Genomic DNA, 16,195 nt, shown 5'->3' with positions numbered 1-16,195 from the left:
GGTTTGGCTGGTCTAAGCCTTTCCTAGCAGTCCACTGGTGAAGAGATGGAAATTCAACGTAACAACCCTAGATCGAGCCTAGCCTAGCCACCATCCCTGTTACACTTTACCAATCAAGAACCTATCAAACTCTACTTTAAATATACACAATGACTTGGCCTCCACAGCAGTCTGTGGTAATGAATTCCGCAGATTCACCACCCTCTGGCGAAAGAAATTCCTCCTCACCTCTATTCTGAGGGAACATCATTTTATTCTGAGGCTGTGCCCTTTGGTCTCACACTCCCCCACTACAGGACATCCTCTCTACATCCACTTTCAGTATCAATGAGCTCCACCCCCTCATTCTTCTCAACTCCAGCAATTATGGGCCCATAGTCATCAAACATTCCTCATATATTAGCCCTTTCATTCTCATGAACCCCCCTATAAACTCTTTCCAAAGCAAGTACATCTTTTCTTAGATAAGGGGTCCAAAACTGCTCACAATACTCCAAGTGCAGTCAGACCAATGACTTCAGCATCACATCATATTCTAGACCTCTCGAACTAAATGCTAGTATTGTATTTGCCTTCCTTACCATCAACTCAACCTGAAAATTAACCTTCATGAAATCCTACACAAGGACTCTCAAGACACTTTGCACCTCTGATTCCTGAATTTTCTCCCTGCATAGAAATAGTCTATCCCTTTATTCCTTCTACCAAAGTGCATGACCACACAGTTCCCTAGACTAGATTCCATCTGCCATTTATTTGCCCATTCTCCTAATCTATCTGTCTTTCTACAGATTCCCTGATTCCTCAACCCTCCCTGCCCTACCACCTACCTCTGTATCATCCACGAACTTCATCACAAATTCTGTCACCCAAATCATTGACTTGTAACATGAAAAGAAGCAGTCCCAACAACGACCCCTGCAGAACACCACTAATCACTAGCAGCCAACCAGAAAAGGCCCCCTTCATTCCCACTCTTTGCCTCCTGCCGGTCAGCTAATTTTCTACCTATGCTAGTATCTTTCTTGTAGTACCATGGGCTCTTGTTTCACAGCCTCATGTGTAGCACCTTGTCAAAGGCCTTCTGAAAATCCAAGTAAATAACATCCACTCTCTCTTTTGTCTATCCTGCCTGTTATTTCCTCAAATTTCAATAGATTTCTCAGATAAGATTTCCCCTTAAGGAAACCATGTTGATTCCAGCCTATTTGAAACCTCATCCTTAATAATAGACTCCAACATCTTACTCCAACATCACTGAAGTCCAGCCTATAATTTATTGTCTTTTGCCTCCCTCCCTTCTTAAAGAGTGGAGTAACATTTCTGATTTACCATTCCTCCAGAACCATTCAAGAATCTAGTGATTCTTAAAAGATTACTACTAATACCTCCACGATCTCTCAGCTACCTCTTTCAGAGCCCTAGGGTGTAAGTCCACCTGGTCTAGGTGACTTACCTTCCTTCAGACCTTCGAAATAGCAACAACAATCACTTCTGCCTTGAGACTCTTGAATCTCTGACATATTGCTGGTGTCTTCCACAGTGAAAATTGACACAAAACATTTAAGTTTGTCTGCCATTTCTTTATCCCACAGTGATATAATAGAAAGATTATTAAAAGAGGCAAAATGGATCACCTTAAGGAACATAAAGGGAACGCTACACTGTTGGGTGTGGACAGAGTGTTAGAGAGATTAGGGAGCACCATTGATTGCAAATTTCAAATGTATGCAGTCACTTGAACAGTGGAACTGATTGGGAAAAGAGGTGTTCAGTTCCCATATTAACCAGGAAATAGTCAGTGTTAATATATAGAGAGCACATAATTTCCAACTTGGAGACAGAAGAAGGTTTAGCCAGTTTACAGCAAATCCAACATGAATTGGAGGAGGTATCAAGTATAGAGTTAATAACTCCCTATTTGTATTTATAAGAAATGAAGGTAGGCAAGCTATGATCATTATTGTGGAAGTAATCTTTTATGTCAGTTTGAATATTGTTATGCAAAAAGGAAAAGAGTTTAAGGTTCTAAATTTGGATAAGGCCAAATTTGCTACACTGAGAAGTGATTTGGCTAAAGTGGACTAGGAAGAACCTATTGAAGGTAGTTCAATATCAAGGCTAAGGGACATTTTAGTAAATTCAAGGGATCAGGTAAAATATGTTCTCACAAATAAAAGCATGGGACATGCTAAATTTAGATGTGCCCAACGGCAAAGTGCTTAGGGAGTAGGATAAAGAAAAACACAGAAGAAGTCAGACACTGAAAGCATAATGAATTCTAGAAGAATATGGAAGGTATGGGAGTAAAAGTGAAAGTAAATGAGGAAAGCATAAAGCGGGTATAGAAAAAGTATTGCAAGTGAGATCAAAGAAAATCTAAAGCTGATTTATAGAACATGAAGAGCAAGTGTATACAGTACTTTAGGAAAGAATAGATTCTAGTAGGTGTCAAAAAAGTCACTTGTGTGTGGAGGCTGTAGATCTGGTAGGTTCATGTGAATATTTTGTTACTACAGCATGTTAATGAAAGAGGGAGATTATGCTGATGTTTTTAATGTGTGAAATATTACATGAGATAAATACAGTGAAAGTGGAAGGTAAGAGGCATATTGTTGAAAAAAATAGAAAAAATCTCCAGGTCCAGATGAAATATATGTCATGCTGTTAAAAGAAACAAAGGAAGAAATTATGGAGTCTAGTTACAATTTTTCAGTCTCCCTGGTTACAGTGAATACTGACCAAGGTTTAGAGAACTGTTCATGATATACCACTGTTTGAACGGGGAGAAAGGAAAAATATAGATAATAACAGGTAGGCAATTTAGTGTAACTTCAGTGGTGGCCAGATTATTGGAATCTATTTTAAGAGACAGAAAAGTGCAGCTTACTTAGGCCAGTCACCACGATTTGTTAAGAAAAGCTGATTGCTGATTAACATGGATTAACTTTTATAAATGTAGCAAGGTCTTTGATGAGACAAAGAAGGCTGGTTGAGAATGGCCTTGGAACTGGTAGGGTGTTACCAGTAAGGTTCCCACAGGGCTCAGTACTCACTCCCCAGTGTAAGTGTAACTTCATACCATCATTATGGTATATGACACCTTAAGATTCCTTCTCCCTACTTAGTAAATATCTTGACACCTGATTTCCAACATTGACTCATCCATGCTGCTCAACCTGTTGTTGTCCTCTGTCCACATCATTCTCACCTACTATCTGCCTCTGTTGAAAATAGGCAAATTACATTGGTCGCATATGTCATACAAGGTCCTTCATTTGCTATGGGAGCATGAGGTCATAATAAGAAGACTATGTTGTTTAATTTTTATGTTTTTCAGGTACAACAACTTAATTTGACAAAACCTCATTTCACATTCCACTACATTGTTGACTATGGTGAAAGTGACAGTGTTGACATCAAGAAAGATACCAATCGACAGGATGAAATCCATGCGATGAAACGGGCCTGGGAGGCTGCAGAACCCGGAAGAGCTTTCAAGGTAATTCAGTATCAATAAGGTAATGTGTTTATCTTGGTAATGGAGTTAGTAATGTGTGCACCTCATTCAATTTGTAAAAATATTAGTTTTTACAATATAATGTTGTGAATAAAATTATAACTTAGTTTTTACAAATATAAGTTTATTAGTAAGAATAAACTTGCACTTATATATCGATTATAACCATGGCTTATCCAAAATTAGTAGTGCAATCAAGTACGATGTTCTCCAATGGGGTTGTCTATTGGCAGGTCCAATCCAGAGGCCGATCCAGAATCCACATAACTGGGACGTTAAGGTGGATTACCCTTTCGGAGAACACCTACTGTATGCATGACTTCATTTAATGTGGGGAGGCTGGCGCATGGGTAACCACCACACAGTCCTTGTCAGTTCAGGGTCCAGGTCCAGTGGCCTGGCTTGCACGATGACTGAGGACTCTTCATTGCTGCGGTCTTCCTCCACCTTCGCTGCCATTGTGAAATGTCAACATCTTCCACCTGCTCCACTATTGAGGTCTTGGTTGGATTGCTTTTTGTCTGGAACCTTCCCCTTGACTTTACGGCCATGGGTGACCCTACCAGAAGCTAAGTGCTGAGGATTATCATGGTGGAGAGGATTGTGAGTTCCTGAGATCCTGAGAGTAATGTGATCATGAGTTTAGCCATCTGGCACTTAGCTCCTGGTAGGGTCATCCACAGAGGCAACCAAAATTACAGCAAAAACAATATTATTTTAAAAAGTACAGTGAATTCCAGTTACTTGATGCATCAGTTAATCAGGGCAGCTACTTATTTGGGACAACTCTTAAGGACAAAAACTAATCAAGAAAGTTGCCCAGGCTTCCTTCATGTATTTGGGACATATACTACTTAATTGGGGCAGGAGACTCATCAGTCACATGCACGTTTTTTTTAATAAAATTTTTTGAATTGAATTTTCAAATAGGTTACAGAAGGAAAAAAAATTATGAAAAAAAATTATCAACCCTTCCCCCCTCCCCCTAACATATCCCTATAGAAAGAGAAAAAAATAGAGAGAAGAAAAAAGAAAGAAAGAAAGAATGCCTGGATATCGGAAGATCCCCACATGCTCCATGGAGTTCATAATAGCTTTAGTATATATATTTATTTATTTCCCCAGATAACCAATAATTTTATCTTCGGAGCACCTATATATTTAATCCTATCTTTTGTAAATAAGGGTGCCAAATTTTCATAAATATTTCATATTTATCTCTTAAATTATAAGTAATTTTTTCAAGTGGAATGCAGCTAAAAATTTCATTCTTCCAACGATCTATACTTAAGTATGAATCCGATTTCCAAGTAACTGCAATAGCCTTTTTGGCTACTGCCAATGTAATTTTTATGAATTCTTTCTGATATTTATTCAGTTTGGATTTCGGGTTTTATCCCTTCAATATCGCCTAGTAAAAATAATGTTGGATTATATGATACAGGGGGAGAAAAGTAAAAATTTGAGAAATATTAATTGAGAGTAGTGATATTATTTTTTCCTTTCTTATATATACTTTTTTATGTTACGGGGGAGCTGGGGGAACTTCGGATCGATTGCTACAGGACTTATGTGTAAACATGGCGATTGGCATGACCCGTACAACGGAGGGGGGTAATGTTGTGTTTTTTTTAATTCACAACATTAGTGGGGGGGTATTTTGTTATTTTTTTCTTTATAATCTATTTTTCTTTTTCTTTCTTTGCCTGGACAATTGGGGGGGGGGGGTGGGGAGACACATGGAGAATTTTAAAAAGGTTCCCCAAGGTACTACGAAAGTTGAAAGGTTAGGTATTACTATAGATTGGAGTAACCCTGTTAAAAATAATGACTAATTTAGTGAATTTTTTAAGTTTTAATGTTAATGGGCTTAATGGACCAGTGAAAAGAAAAAGAATTTTAACATACATTAAGAAAATGAAAATAGATATAGCTTTTTTACAAGAAACACACTTAACAGAGATAGAAAAGCAGAAATTAAAGAGAGATTGGGTCAGAAGTGTTATTGCAGCTTCATTTAATTCAAAGGCAAGGGGAGTTGCAATTTTGGTTAATAAAACTTTACCAATTAAAAGACAAAATGTATTAATTGATTCTGCGGGGAGATATGTAATTATACATTGTCAAATTTTTTCAGAACTATGGACTCCTATAAATATTTATGCACCAAATGAAAATGATGTAAAATTTATACAAGAGGCCTTTTTGATTTTGGCTGACGCACATGACAAAATATTAATAGGTGGAGATTTTAATTTTTGTCTAGACCCAGTTTTAGATAGATCAACAAAGGTTGTTACAAAATCAAAGTAGCAAAATTAACTTTATCATTGATGAAAGATTTAAATTTGATTGGTATATGGAGAAGAATTAATCCAAAAGAAAGAGATTACTCATTTTATTCAAATAGACATAAAATTTATTCAAGGATAGATTTTTTCCTATTATCAACGAATATTCAAGACAGAATGAAAAATATGGAATATAAAGCAAGAATATTGTCAGATCATTCCCCCTTGACAATGACAATGATAATGATGGATAAAGAGGAATCGATTTACAGATGGAGATTTAATTCAATATTATTAAAACGTCAAGATTTTTGTGATTTCATGAAAAAGCAGACTCAGGTTTTTTTTTAGATACAAATTTACATTCAGTTGGTGATAAATTTATAGTATGGGAAGCAATGAAGGCATATTTGAGAGGCCAGATAATAAGTTATACTTCTAAAATTAAGAAGGAATATATGGTAGAAATAGATCAATTGGAAAAAGAGATTACAAACTTAGAAAAAGAATCTCAAAGATATATGACAGAAGAAAAACGAAGACAACTTGTTAACAAGAAGTTACAATATAATACTCTTCAGACATATCGAACAGAAAAAGCAATTATGAGAACTAAACAGAGATATTATGAACTAGGTGAAAGATCACACAAGATTCTTGCATGGCAGTTAAAAACAGACCAGATTTCCAAAACGATAAATGCAATTAGAACAAGTGTAAATAAAATTACTTATAAACCTTTAGAAATTAATGAAGCTTTTAAGAATTTTTATTCTGAACTGTATCAATCAGAATCACAAAATGATAATGTCGAGATAGAAAGGTTTTTATCACAAATAACTCTTCCAAAATTGAATTCGGAAGAACAGAAGGGATTAGATATGCCTTTTACATTAAAAGAGGTCGAAGAAGCTCTAGGATCACTTCAGAGTAATAAATCCCCAGGAGAAGATGGTTTTCCGCCCAAATTTTATAAAAAGTTTAAAGATTTACTAATTCCTCCTTTTATGGAGTTAATATACCAAGCAGAAAGAACGCATAAACTTCCAGAATCTTTTTTGACAGCTATTTTAATAATATTGCCAAAAAAAGATAGAGATCTTTTAAAACCAACATCATATAGACCTATTTCTTTGTTGAATACTGACTATAAAATAATAGCAAAAATTTTATCTAATAGATTATCTAAATACTTACCAAAATTAATACATATGGATCAAACAGGATTTATCAAAAATAGACAATCGGCAGATAATGTAACTCGGTTACTTAGCATAATTCATTTGGCACAAAAGAGGGAGGAAATGAGTGTGGCATTTGCCTTAGATGCAGAAAAAGCATTTGATAGATTGGAATGGGATTTTTTATTTAAGGTATTGGAAAAATATGTATTAGGAGTATCTTTTATAAAATGGATTAAAACCTTAAATACTAATGCCAAAGCTAAAGTAGTGACAAATGGTCAAATTTCAACATCATTTCAGTTAACAAGGTCAACTAGACAAGGTTGTCCATTATCACCTGCTTTATTTGTGTTGACGATAGAACCATTAGCTGAATTAATTAGAACGGACCCAGATATTATGGGTTTCAGAGTTAACCAGGAAGAATATAAAATTAATTTATTTGCTGACGATGTTTTGCTTTATTTAACAAACCCATTGTATTCGCTGCGTAAATTATCTTCTAGATTGGAAGAATATGGGAAAATATCAGGCTACAAAATAAATTGGGATAAAAGTGAAATTCTACCCCTTACTAAAGGAGATTATAGTCAATGTCGACTAATAACTCAATTTAGATGGCCAATAAATGGTATAAAATATTTAGGTATAAGAGTTGATAATGATATAAAGAATTTATATAAATTAAATTATTTACCATTATTGAAAAAAATTCAAGAAGATCTTGATAAATGGATGACGTTACCAATAACATTAGTAGGCAGAGTAAATGCTGCAAAAATGAATATATTCCCTAGATTACAATATTTATTCCAAACACTACCGATACAATTACCGCAGAAGTTTTTTCAAGAGTTAAATAAATGTGTGAGGAAGTTCCTTTGGAAAGGTAAGATGTCAAGAATATCATTGGAAAAATTGTCATGGAAATTTGACCTAGGAGGGTTACAACTTCCAAACTTTAAGAATTATCATAAAGCAAATCAACTTAGATTTATTGATTCTTTTTTTGATGAAGATAAACACGCATGGATTAGAATAGAATTAGATAAAATAGGAGAAAATATACCAGAAGATTTTATATATATATAAGTGGGAATCTAAATGGATACGGGAAAAGAAAGAATCTCCTATATTAAAACCTTTGATTGATTTATGGGATAAGATAAATATTGATGATGAGATGAAGAAATCTTTATTAACAAAGAGACCTTTAATTCAAAATAAACTTATTCCTTTTACAATGGATAACCAACTTTTATACAATTGGTTTCAAAAAGGGATTAGATATATAGGAGATTGTTTTGAAGGAGGTATATTAATGTCATTTGATCAATTAAAGAATAAATACAAAATATCAAACACTCTTTTTTGTTATTTCCAATTAAGGGCTTATTTAAGAGATAAATTGGGTCAAACAATGTTATTGCCGAAACCTAATGAAATAGAAACTTTATTTCAAAAAGGAAAAATTTTAAAAATTATTTCTTGTATGTATAGTTTGATTCAAAAACAGGCAATTAAACAAGGAATTCATAAGTCAAGACAAAAATGGGAAACTGACTTGAATATTAAAATTGAAGAAACAAGTTGGTCAAGACTATATCTTGACAGTATGACAAATACAACAAATGTCCGGTTAAGATTTAGTGCAATATAATTTTTTACATCAATTATATATTACACCACAAAAAATAAATTAATTAAACCCAAATTTATCTGATCAATGTTTCCGATGTAATCAAGAAATTGGTACTTTTTTACACTCTACTTGGTCTTGTTTTAAGATTCAACCTTTTTGGACAAATTTAAGAATTTTATTGGAACAAATTATTGGAACACAACTTTCACATGCACGTGTTGTGGCCATTAGATGCTGCACCGTGCTTAGAGCAAAGTTTTTAAATAGCATCAGTTGTGTGTTTTTGTGTTCAAAAGCAATGATTTTTGTCACTGAGAGTTGGCAAGAAATAAGCAGTAAGACAATACAAGAATTCAGGCTTGGAGATGTCAGAAACAGCTGGGGGTGAAACTGAAAAGATTTCATTAATGCAACGCATTAGGAATTACAAAGAATTTGAACATATCAACAATCATCTTGAACGTTACAATACAAATGGAGATTTGGAGGACGCAATCATCAAAAACATTGTATGAAGGCAGTTCATTAGCTGTACTGCACTGATTTTGTTCATTACATACACTGGATGAATTCCTTAGTTGATAACTATTAGGAACTAATACACAGTTTTATAGTTCTGTAGTACTATTGATAGTGTTCTAATTTGTTTCTGTATTTCATTTAAATACATAATTTGTTTCTCAGTTTGTCTTTTTATACCTTTTAACTATTTCCATTAAACTTTGACTAATTGGATCAGCCACTTAACTGAGCCAAAATGTACTGGTCTCGATGTATCTCAATTTTAAGACTCCACTGTATTATATTTTAGACAGAGGCAGTACCAATTCATTTACAGCAAGGTCCCACAGGCAGCACTGGTCTAAGATTTTGATAGTGATTTTGGTTGAGGATAAATATTGGGTAGAGAACTACCATTAACTTCCCCATTCATTTTCAAATTGTAACCAGGGACCTTTTGCCTCTCTCTGGAAGGCAGACATAGATATAAGTAGTCCCTTGGTACTCCTGCAAAATCCAGCACTCCTTTAGTAAAACATTTGAGTGTCAAACCTTTAAGATGGGGCTTGAACTCCCAAACTTGCCACTAAGATGAGTTTACTGCCACTGAGCCATTTTTTTTGGCAAATCCAGTTCCCAGCAGTTCTGGCTACATATCAAGAGATTTGATGTTCTGATTTGGACAGCAGAGATATGTGGTGTTTGGGACTGAGATGTTATAATTATTGTTCATTATGTTTTTCCAGTGCAAAACATGAGATTCAAAACACTGAAACCTGATATTAAATATAACATAGGAGACACAATAGGCAGCATTTTGACCTGAAATGTCCACAATTCCTTTCCTCCCACAGATTCTACTCAACCCGCTGAGTTCCTCTAGCAGATTGCTGCTGCAGTAAACACTCACACATTCCATCTCTAAGTAAGGAGGGATTTAGAAGAAAAGTGCCCACATTCTGGGGCTTCCTTAAAGGCCATAGAACTGTGAAAATGAGTCAAAGTGAGAATTCTAAACTCAGAGGCACAAGTGAGAACACATCTGTAATACTGGGTGATTTTGCATATAATGGGTTTGGATCACAGCACGGCATACGATAAATAATGCTTTCAGATTGCTTTGTAGATCAGTATACTTCAATAAATGACAGAACTAATGCATTTACTTAAGCTAACCAAATGTCTGGCATAAATTAGGAAACAAGTGAGAAATAGTCAGCATGACTGAGAGAATGCTGTAATAGATTAGAAATCATAGAACAGAGAAATCATTTGAGCTCATTGCTCAACAATTTGCAGCTGACTCTATATTGACAATAAATTTTAAGTCTCTTTTAAGATGAACCTCAACAGAAGTTGCCTTGCGGGCAAATGCACAATCCAGAAGAAGGTGGATGATGGTCTCATCCCCATCACAACCACATTGAGGGCACAGATAGCAGCTGTGTAGAGAGAACCTGACAGAAAACACCCTTATGGCCTCCATCCAAGCCTGCTCCTGGGGTTAATCTTAAAATTCTGCTACTGAGGCAGTCTAAAAAATAGCTGCTCATGATGAATAAACTCTTCTCAGGCTTCCAGCTGGGTACATATATCAATTTTAGCCAACGTTTCAATGACAAGCTCTACCACCTTCATCAAGGATGATGCCTAGGCATGTCTAGTCCGGTGGTATATATACCCTATTATCCATCCCTCCTGATTGGTTAGCCCTCAATCAATCAGGTTTCTGCTGTCCCACCTTGTTTACAATCGAATTCCAGTTCTTACTTAGAGCGAGACCTTCGTCTTTGTTAAAATTCTTTATCACTAGTTTTATTTCAATGGCTTCCTTCATTGGGCAGTCTCAAAAACCACTGGCACAACATGAAGTCAGTCCTATGGCCATTGCGAATACAATATTCTGCTACTGCCAATTTCTCTGGGTAACCCAAATGGATACACTGTAGCGGTGTGCTACACACAGCGCTGGAATAACGACACGCAAACGGTGAGTTGCAGTTGCGTAAAAGATTTAATTAAACTTCGCGGCCTCGCTTTTAAGCCCTCCCGTTTCCGCCCTCCCCAGGCGGGAATGCTGTAGGGGGTGCATATTCACAGTCCCTTCCCACACATGGGCTTTTCCCCTTGCTGGTGAAGAAGGCCTGGCGCCCTTTTTGGGGCCGGCCTCTCTGCCGGCGCGCACCGTTTTGTGAGCCGGTTCGAGTGCGCTGGAAAGTGGGTCACCACAACACCACCTATGCTGGATACGGACTAGACATGCCTAGGCATCATCCCTGATGAGGATAGCAGAGTTTGTCATTGAAACATCAGTAGCTCAAGAAGAGCTTATTCGTCATATACACCAGAAAAGCACTAGATCCTTTTTCAGCCCTGTTCCTGAACTGTTCAACAGGGTCTACCAAGTCCACCGATGATTTTCAATACTCCAGTCATTCCTTTAAGCCTGGAATTCTGTTTGTAGATCTACCTATTTGCTTTTATCACTCATCCTTTAAGACAATCTTTATAACACAGTTTTTTAATTGGATTTTTGATCACCAATCACAATATCTCCAAACAATTTTGTAAATGTTCCTCTGAAGTATTTATGGAACATTTCACTCTGCTAAAGATACTTGTAGATTCTTAGCATGTATCAGTTGGCTACATCATTTCCAGTATTACAGTTCAAAAGTGCTGTATTATCATTTCATTATATTTGTTATAAAAAGGAGATAGAATTGCCTGGAAGTAATGTTGTGCATCATCTGGTGAAGTTGGATGGTGGGATGGAGATATGTCTCTACCAATGAAGGTGTAAGGTGCTCCTTCCCCCTGCTAGCCTGCAGGTCACCCTTGGGCAAGGTGTAGCACCTGCTTAGCCCCCGATCAGGGTCACGTAAAGCCATGGGAGCAGGTGGTAGATGGCAGAATGAGCAGCTAGTGCATATCACGAGTCCTGATTATGCGACTGATAACACCAGGCATACAATCTCAAGAGTATTGATAATGGTTGATGTCACTCATATTGTAAAGACACTGCCCAGAAGAAGGCAATGGCAAACCACTTCTGTAGAAAAGTTTGCGAAGAATAATCATGGTCATGGGACTCAGCTCATGATGTTAATAATGAGTGAAATCAAAGAAACTCTTTCAAGAGATACAAAGGAATCAAATTGTTTCTTTAACTTGGGTTCAGAAATTAATTTAAATTTCAAGCTACGATAATTCTTGTGTTTTTCTGCCATGTAGGTTTATATCTTATGAGAATCGAACTTAACCTAAAGATATAAGTCAAAAAGGTGTTTATGCAAAATTACCTAGTGCTGAGCATGTAAAGAAGTTGTTGGAATAAAGCCTAGGTCACAATATTGATGTGACAGTGTGGATTTAGCTCTAATTGTATGAATGTGGATATATTATTTAAGAATTGACTCCATGATTATAGAAGGTTCAAAGGTCCATTTTAATGTCAGAGAAATGTATACAATATACATCCTGAAATGCTTTTTCTTCACAAACATCCACAAAAACAGAGAAGTACCCCAAAGAATGAACGCCAGTTAAACGTGAGAACCCCGAAGTCCCCCCAGCTCCCCCTCCTGCGCATAAGCAGCAGTAAGCAACAATCCCCCTCCCCCCAGCAAAAAAAGCGCACCTGCTACCAAGCACAAGTGTGAGCTAGGTGATAGAAAAGACACAGACCTTGCAGTTACCCCAAAGACTATCGCATTTCATCAGGCATTGGACAAACCACAGGTTCTCCCTCTCCCTAATAAGGGAGAGGGAGGTGCCCCCCTTTTCACAGCGAGCAGGAGACATAACAACAACCCACTGGTTTACAATGTTAAAAAGTCCGTTTTGTCACTTTTTACGAGCTCTGTGACCAAAGATTGCAAAGATCTAGAGTCTTCAGGCTCACAGCGAAAGATTTTCTGGCCTCCCCAATAACACACAAGTCTCCTGCCATGACTCCGCCTGTCTCCAGACCCAAGATCTCGGGCTTTCAAATTCGAGCTGAACTCTCAGGCCGAGCCCTTGGCATGCCGAACAACAGCAGCCGGTCCTGAAACCCCGAGAACAGGTCCCATTTCCACAAAGAACCGAAGTCTGCGTGTAACTCCAGGTCAGAGTCTTCAAAAGAATCGTGACAGGGGAAAACAGAGATATCAAAGATGGAAATAGAGCTGTTTCCAAAGATGCAAGCAAAGGAGTTGCCGTTTAATGCATAGGAAGGCTTCTGTCTTCCTATGTTTATTTGCCAGAATCATGATAGACCACTTTGATGTAATTGTTGTACTTCTGAAGCTTACAGCATAGTAAATAGGTGTGGAGTTATCCTCCCTGAGTATCAGTTTGGTAATATTATAGAATTCAATGCTGTAGTAATGAAATTCAGTATTGCTAGAGATACTGACATCAATTTTTACCCTAACTGCCCAGTCAAGAGTAAATTGGTGCAGTGAGGATGCAGGCTGATAGTTAAGATCGACCAAGTGACTTACTGACATATTACCTGTTTGAAATCCTATGAGAAAAGGAAAACTACTCACTTTGAAACTAGTTATAAAACTAGTCTCATCATCGTTCTCTTTCCTGAAGCCTCTACCGTTTCACCATCTACCTCCCAAAAACTACTACTGAATCTGCTTCTACAGCCCTTTGCAAATTATAACAAGTGGGCAAAAGATGTTCACATCTTCCCTCAGCTCCTTGTAATTATCTTAACTCTCTGTTCTCTGGATACTGACTGATGTCCCACTAGAAAGAGCTTTTAATTTACTCACAGTATCCTTCATTTAAATCATGTGCATTGCACATTGAAAACCCTTTCAAATATATTTGCATTTTGTTAATATTTTTCAGAAATGAAATTACAAAAATACAATTTTGAACAACTCCTTTAGAAATAATTTTGTGTCCATTGTCTCCCAGGCCTTACAACTCCGTCTGCATGTACTGAATAACAATGCAACAAATATAACTCTCCAGAGCATCGGTGAGAAGCAAGAAGAAATTATTAATGAGGATGGTTCTGAAATGAACAGCCAAGCTGCAGAATTGAAGGAGATACCATCCACAGGTATATCATTTGAGATTAGTAGTAACTCATTCTGCATTTCAAGCTACCTTTTGCGATTCAGTCAGTCCTTTGTTGACTGGATTCTTAACTCATCCCCCAGCTGTCCTTTGATATCTTCATATGACAAAATTCTATCAGTCTCAGTTAAGAAATTTTCAAGTAACTCAGCCATACCATTGTCCTAGGAGAACATGTTCCAGGTTCCCACTCCCTTTCATGTGACAGATCCCCTTAATGGTCTGGGTCCAGCTACATTTTAGAGCTTTGCCCATTTGTTCTGCCGCTAAAGAAATATGTATTTCTTTATAGATCTTATCAAATACCTTTATATACATTCTTTAAAAATCTTCAATAATTCTATGTTATTACTGCTAATCATCTTTACTGAAGGGCATACAGTCCTAGATTATACAAGATAAACTTGCAATTTAACACTTTCAGTCCAGTGGATCCTGCCCAAGTGGGGGGAGGGGGGGTGTGGTGCCCAGAGACAAGCTCAGAATTCAAAATGGGATCTAAACATTGTTTCTATGTGATATTCCATCTACCCTGATAATGCAGTTCAACAGATTAGCGCTTTAAGTTAAATTTCAAATGACCGGAAATACTAATAACTGCTGTAAATGCACAAGAGATTCCATCTTAATAGATTTGTTATTTGTCATCTATAGCAATGACCTGGATGATAATGTGGTAAATTGGATCAGCAAATTTGCTGATGATACAAAGTTTGGAAGTGTAGTGGACAGTGAGGAAGGTTTTCAAAGCTTGCAGAGGGATTTGGACCAGCTGGAAAAATGGGCTGAAAAATGGCAGATGGAGTTTAATACAGACAAGTGTGAGGTATTGCACTTTGGAAGGAAAAACCAAAGTAGAACATACAAGGTAAATGGTAGGGCACTAAGGAGTGCAGTAGAACAGAGGGATCTGGGAAAACAGATACAAAATTTCCTAAAAATGGCATCACAGGTAGATAGGGTAGTCAAGAGACCTTTTGGTACATTGGCCTTAATAAATCAAAGTATTGAGTATAGGAGTTGGAATGTTATGGTGAGGTTGTATAAGGCATTGGTGAGGCCGAATTTGGAGTATTGTATGCAGTTTTGGTCACCTAATTACAGGAAGGATATTAATAAGGTTGAAAGAGTGCAGGGAAGGTTTACAAGGATGTTGCTGGGATTTGAGAAACTGAGTTACAGAGAAAGGTTGAATAGGTTAGGACTTTATTCCCTGGAGCGTAGAAGAATGAGGGGAGATTTGATAGAGGTATATAAGATTATGATGGGTATAGATAGAGTGAATGCAAGCAGGCTTTTTCCACTGAGGCTAGGGGAGAAAAAAAACCAGAGGACATGGGTTAAGAGTGAAGGGGGAAAAGTTTAAAGGGAACATTAGAGGGGGCTCTGTGTTTGTTGGTCAACAAAGTTCCCTGCCCTCCCATGTGCTCTGGGACCTGCAGCAAGGATGTTAAGACAATGGAAATACACCCAGTAGCCACTTCATAAGATACAACAGATACCTAATAGGTCACCGTGTGTATCTCTGTATGGTGATGGTCTTCTGCACACCACTGTTGTAACACGTGATTATTTGAGTTACTGTCACCTTTCTGTCAGCTTGAACCAGTCTGGCCATTCTCCCCAACTTCTCTCAATAACAAGGCATTTTCACTGAGAGAACTGCTGTGTTACCTGTTTTTTGATTCTCATACCATTCTCTGTAAACTCTAGAGACTGTTGTGCATGAAAATTCCAGACAATCAGCAGTTTCTGAGATATTCTAACCACCCTATCAGGCAGCAATAGAAACCCCAGCAGAACTGGCAGAAAAAGTAAACCACTTCATGAACTACCCATCTGCAGCTTTGAAAGACTATTGTAATTACAAGACTTCTTTCACTCCTGTAATGTAACAGTAAAATCAACACTCCCACTTGAAGAATCTGCCATTTTAGTAATGAATTGATGATCATCTACATCATGGAAGCTACAT

At 37.0% G+C, this 16,195-nt stretch overlaps 1 protein-coding gene across 1 annotated transcript in view; it reads left to right on the top strand.

Moving 5' to 3' along the window:
* Nucleotides 1-16,195, top strand: part of adgb (androglobin) — a 219,124-nt gene that overhangs the window by 184,930 nt on the left and 17,999 nt on the right. The window contains exons 34-35 of the mRNA XM_073051468.1: nt 3,341-3,502; nt 14,056-14,203. Coding sequence (XP_072907569.1) covers nt 3,341-3,502; nt 14,056-14,203 — 310 coding nt within the window. The remainder of the gene's footprint in view (nt 1-3,340; nt 3,503-14,055; nt 14,204-16,195) is intronic.

The sequence above is a fragment of the Hemitrygon akajei genome, chromosome 7, assembly GCF_048418815.1.
Source record: "Hemitrygon akajei chromosome 7, sHemAka1.3, whole genome shotgun sequence".
NCBI lineage: Eukaryota > Metazoa > Chordata > Chondrichthyes > Myliobatiformes > Dasyatidae > Hemitrygon > Hemitrygon akajei.
This window is presented reverse-complemented; position numbering and strand designations above follow the sequence as displayed.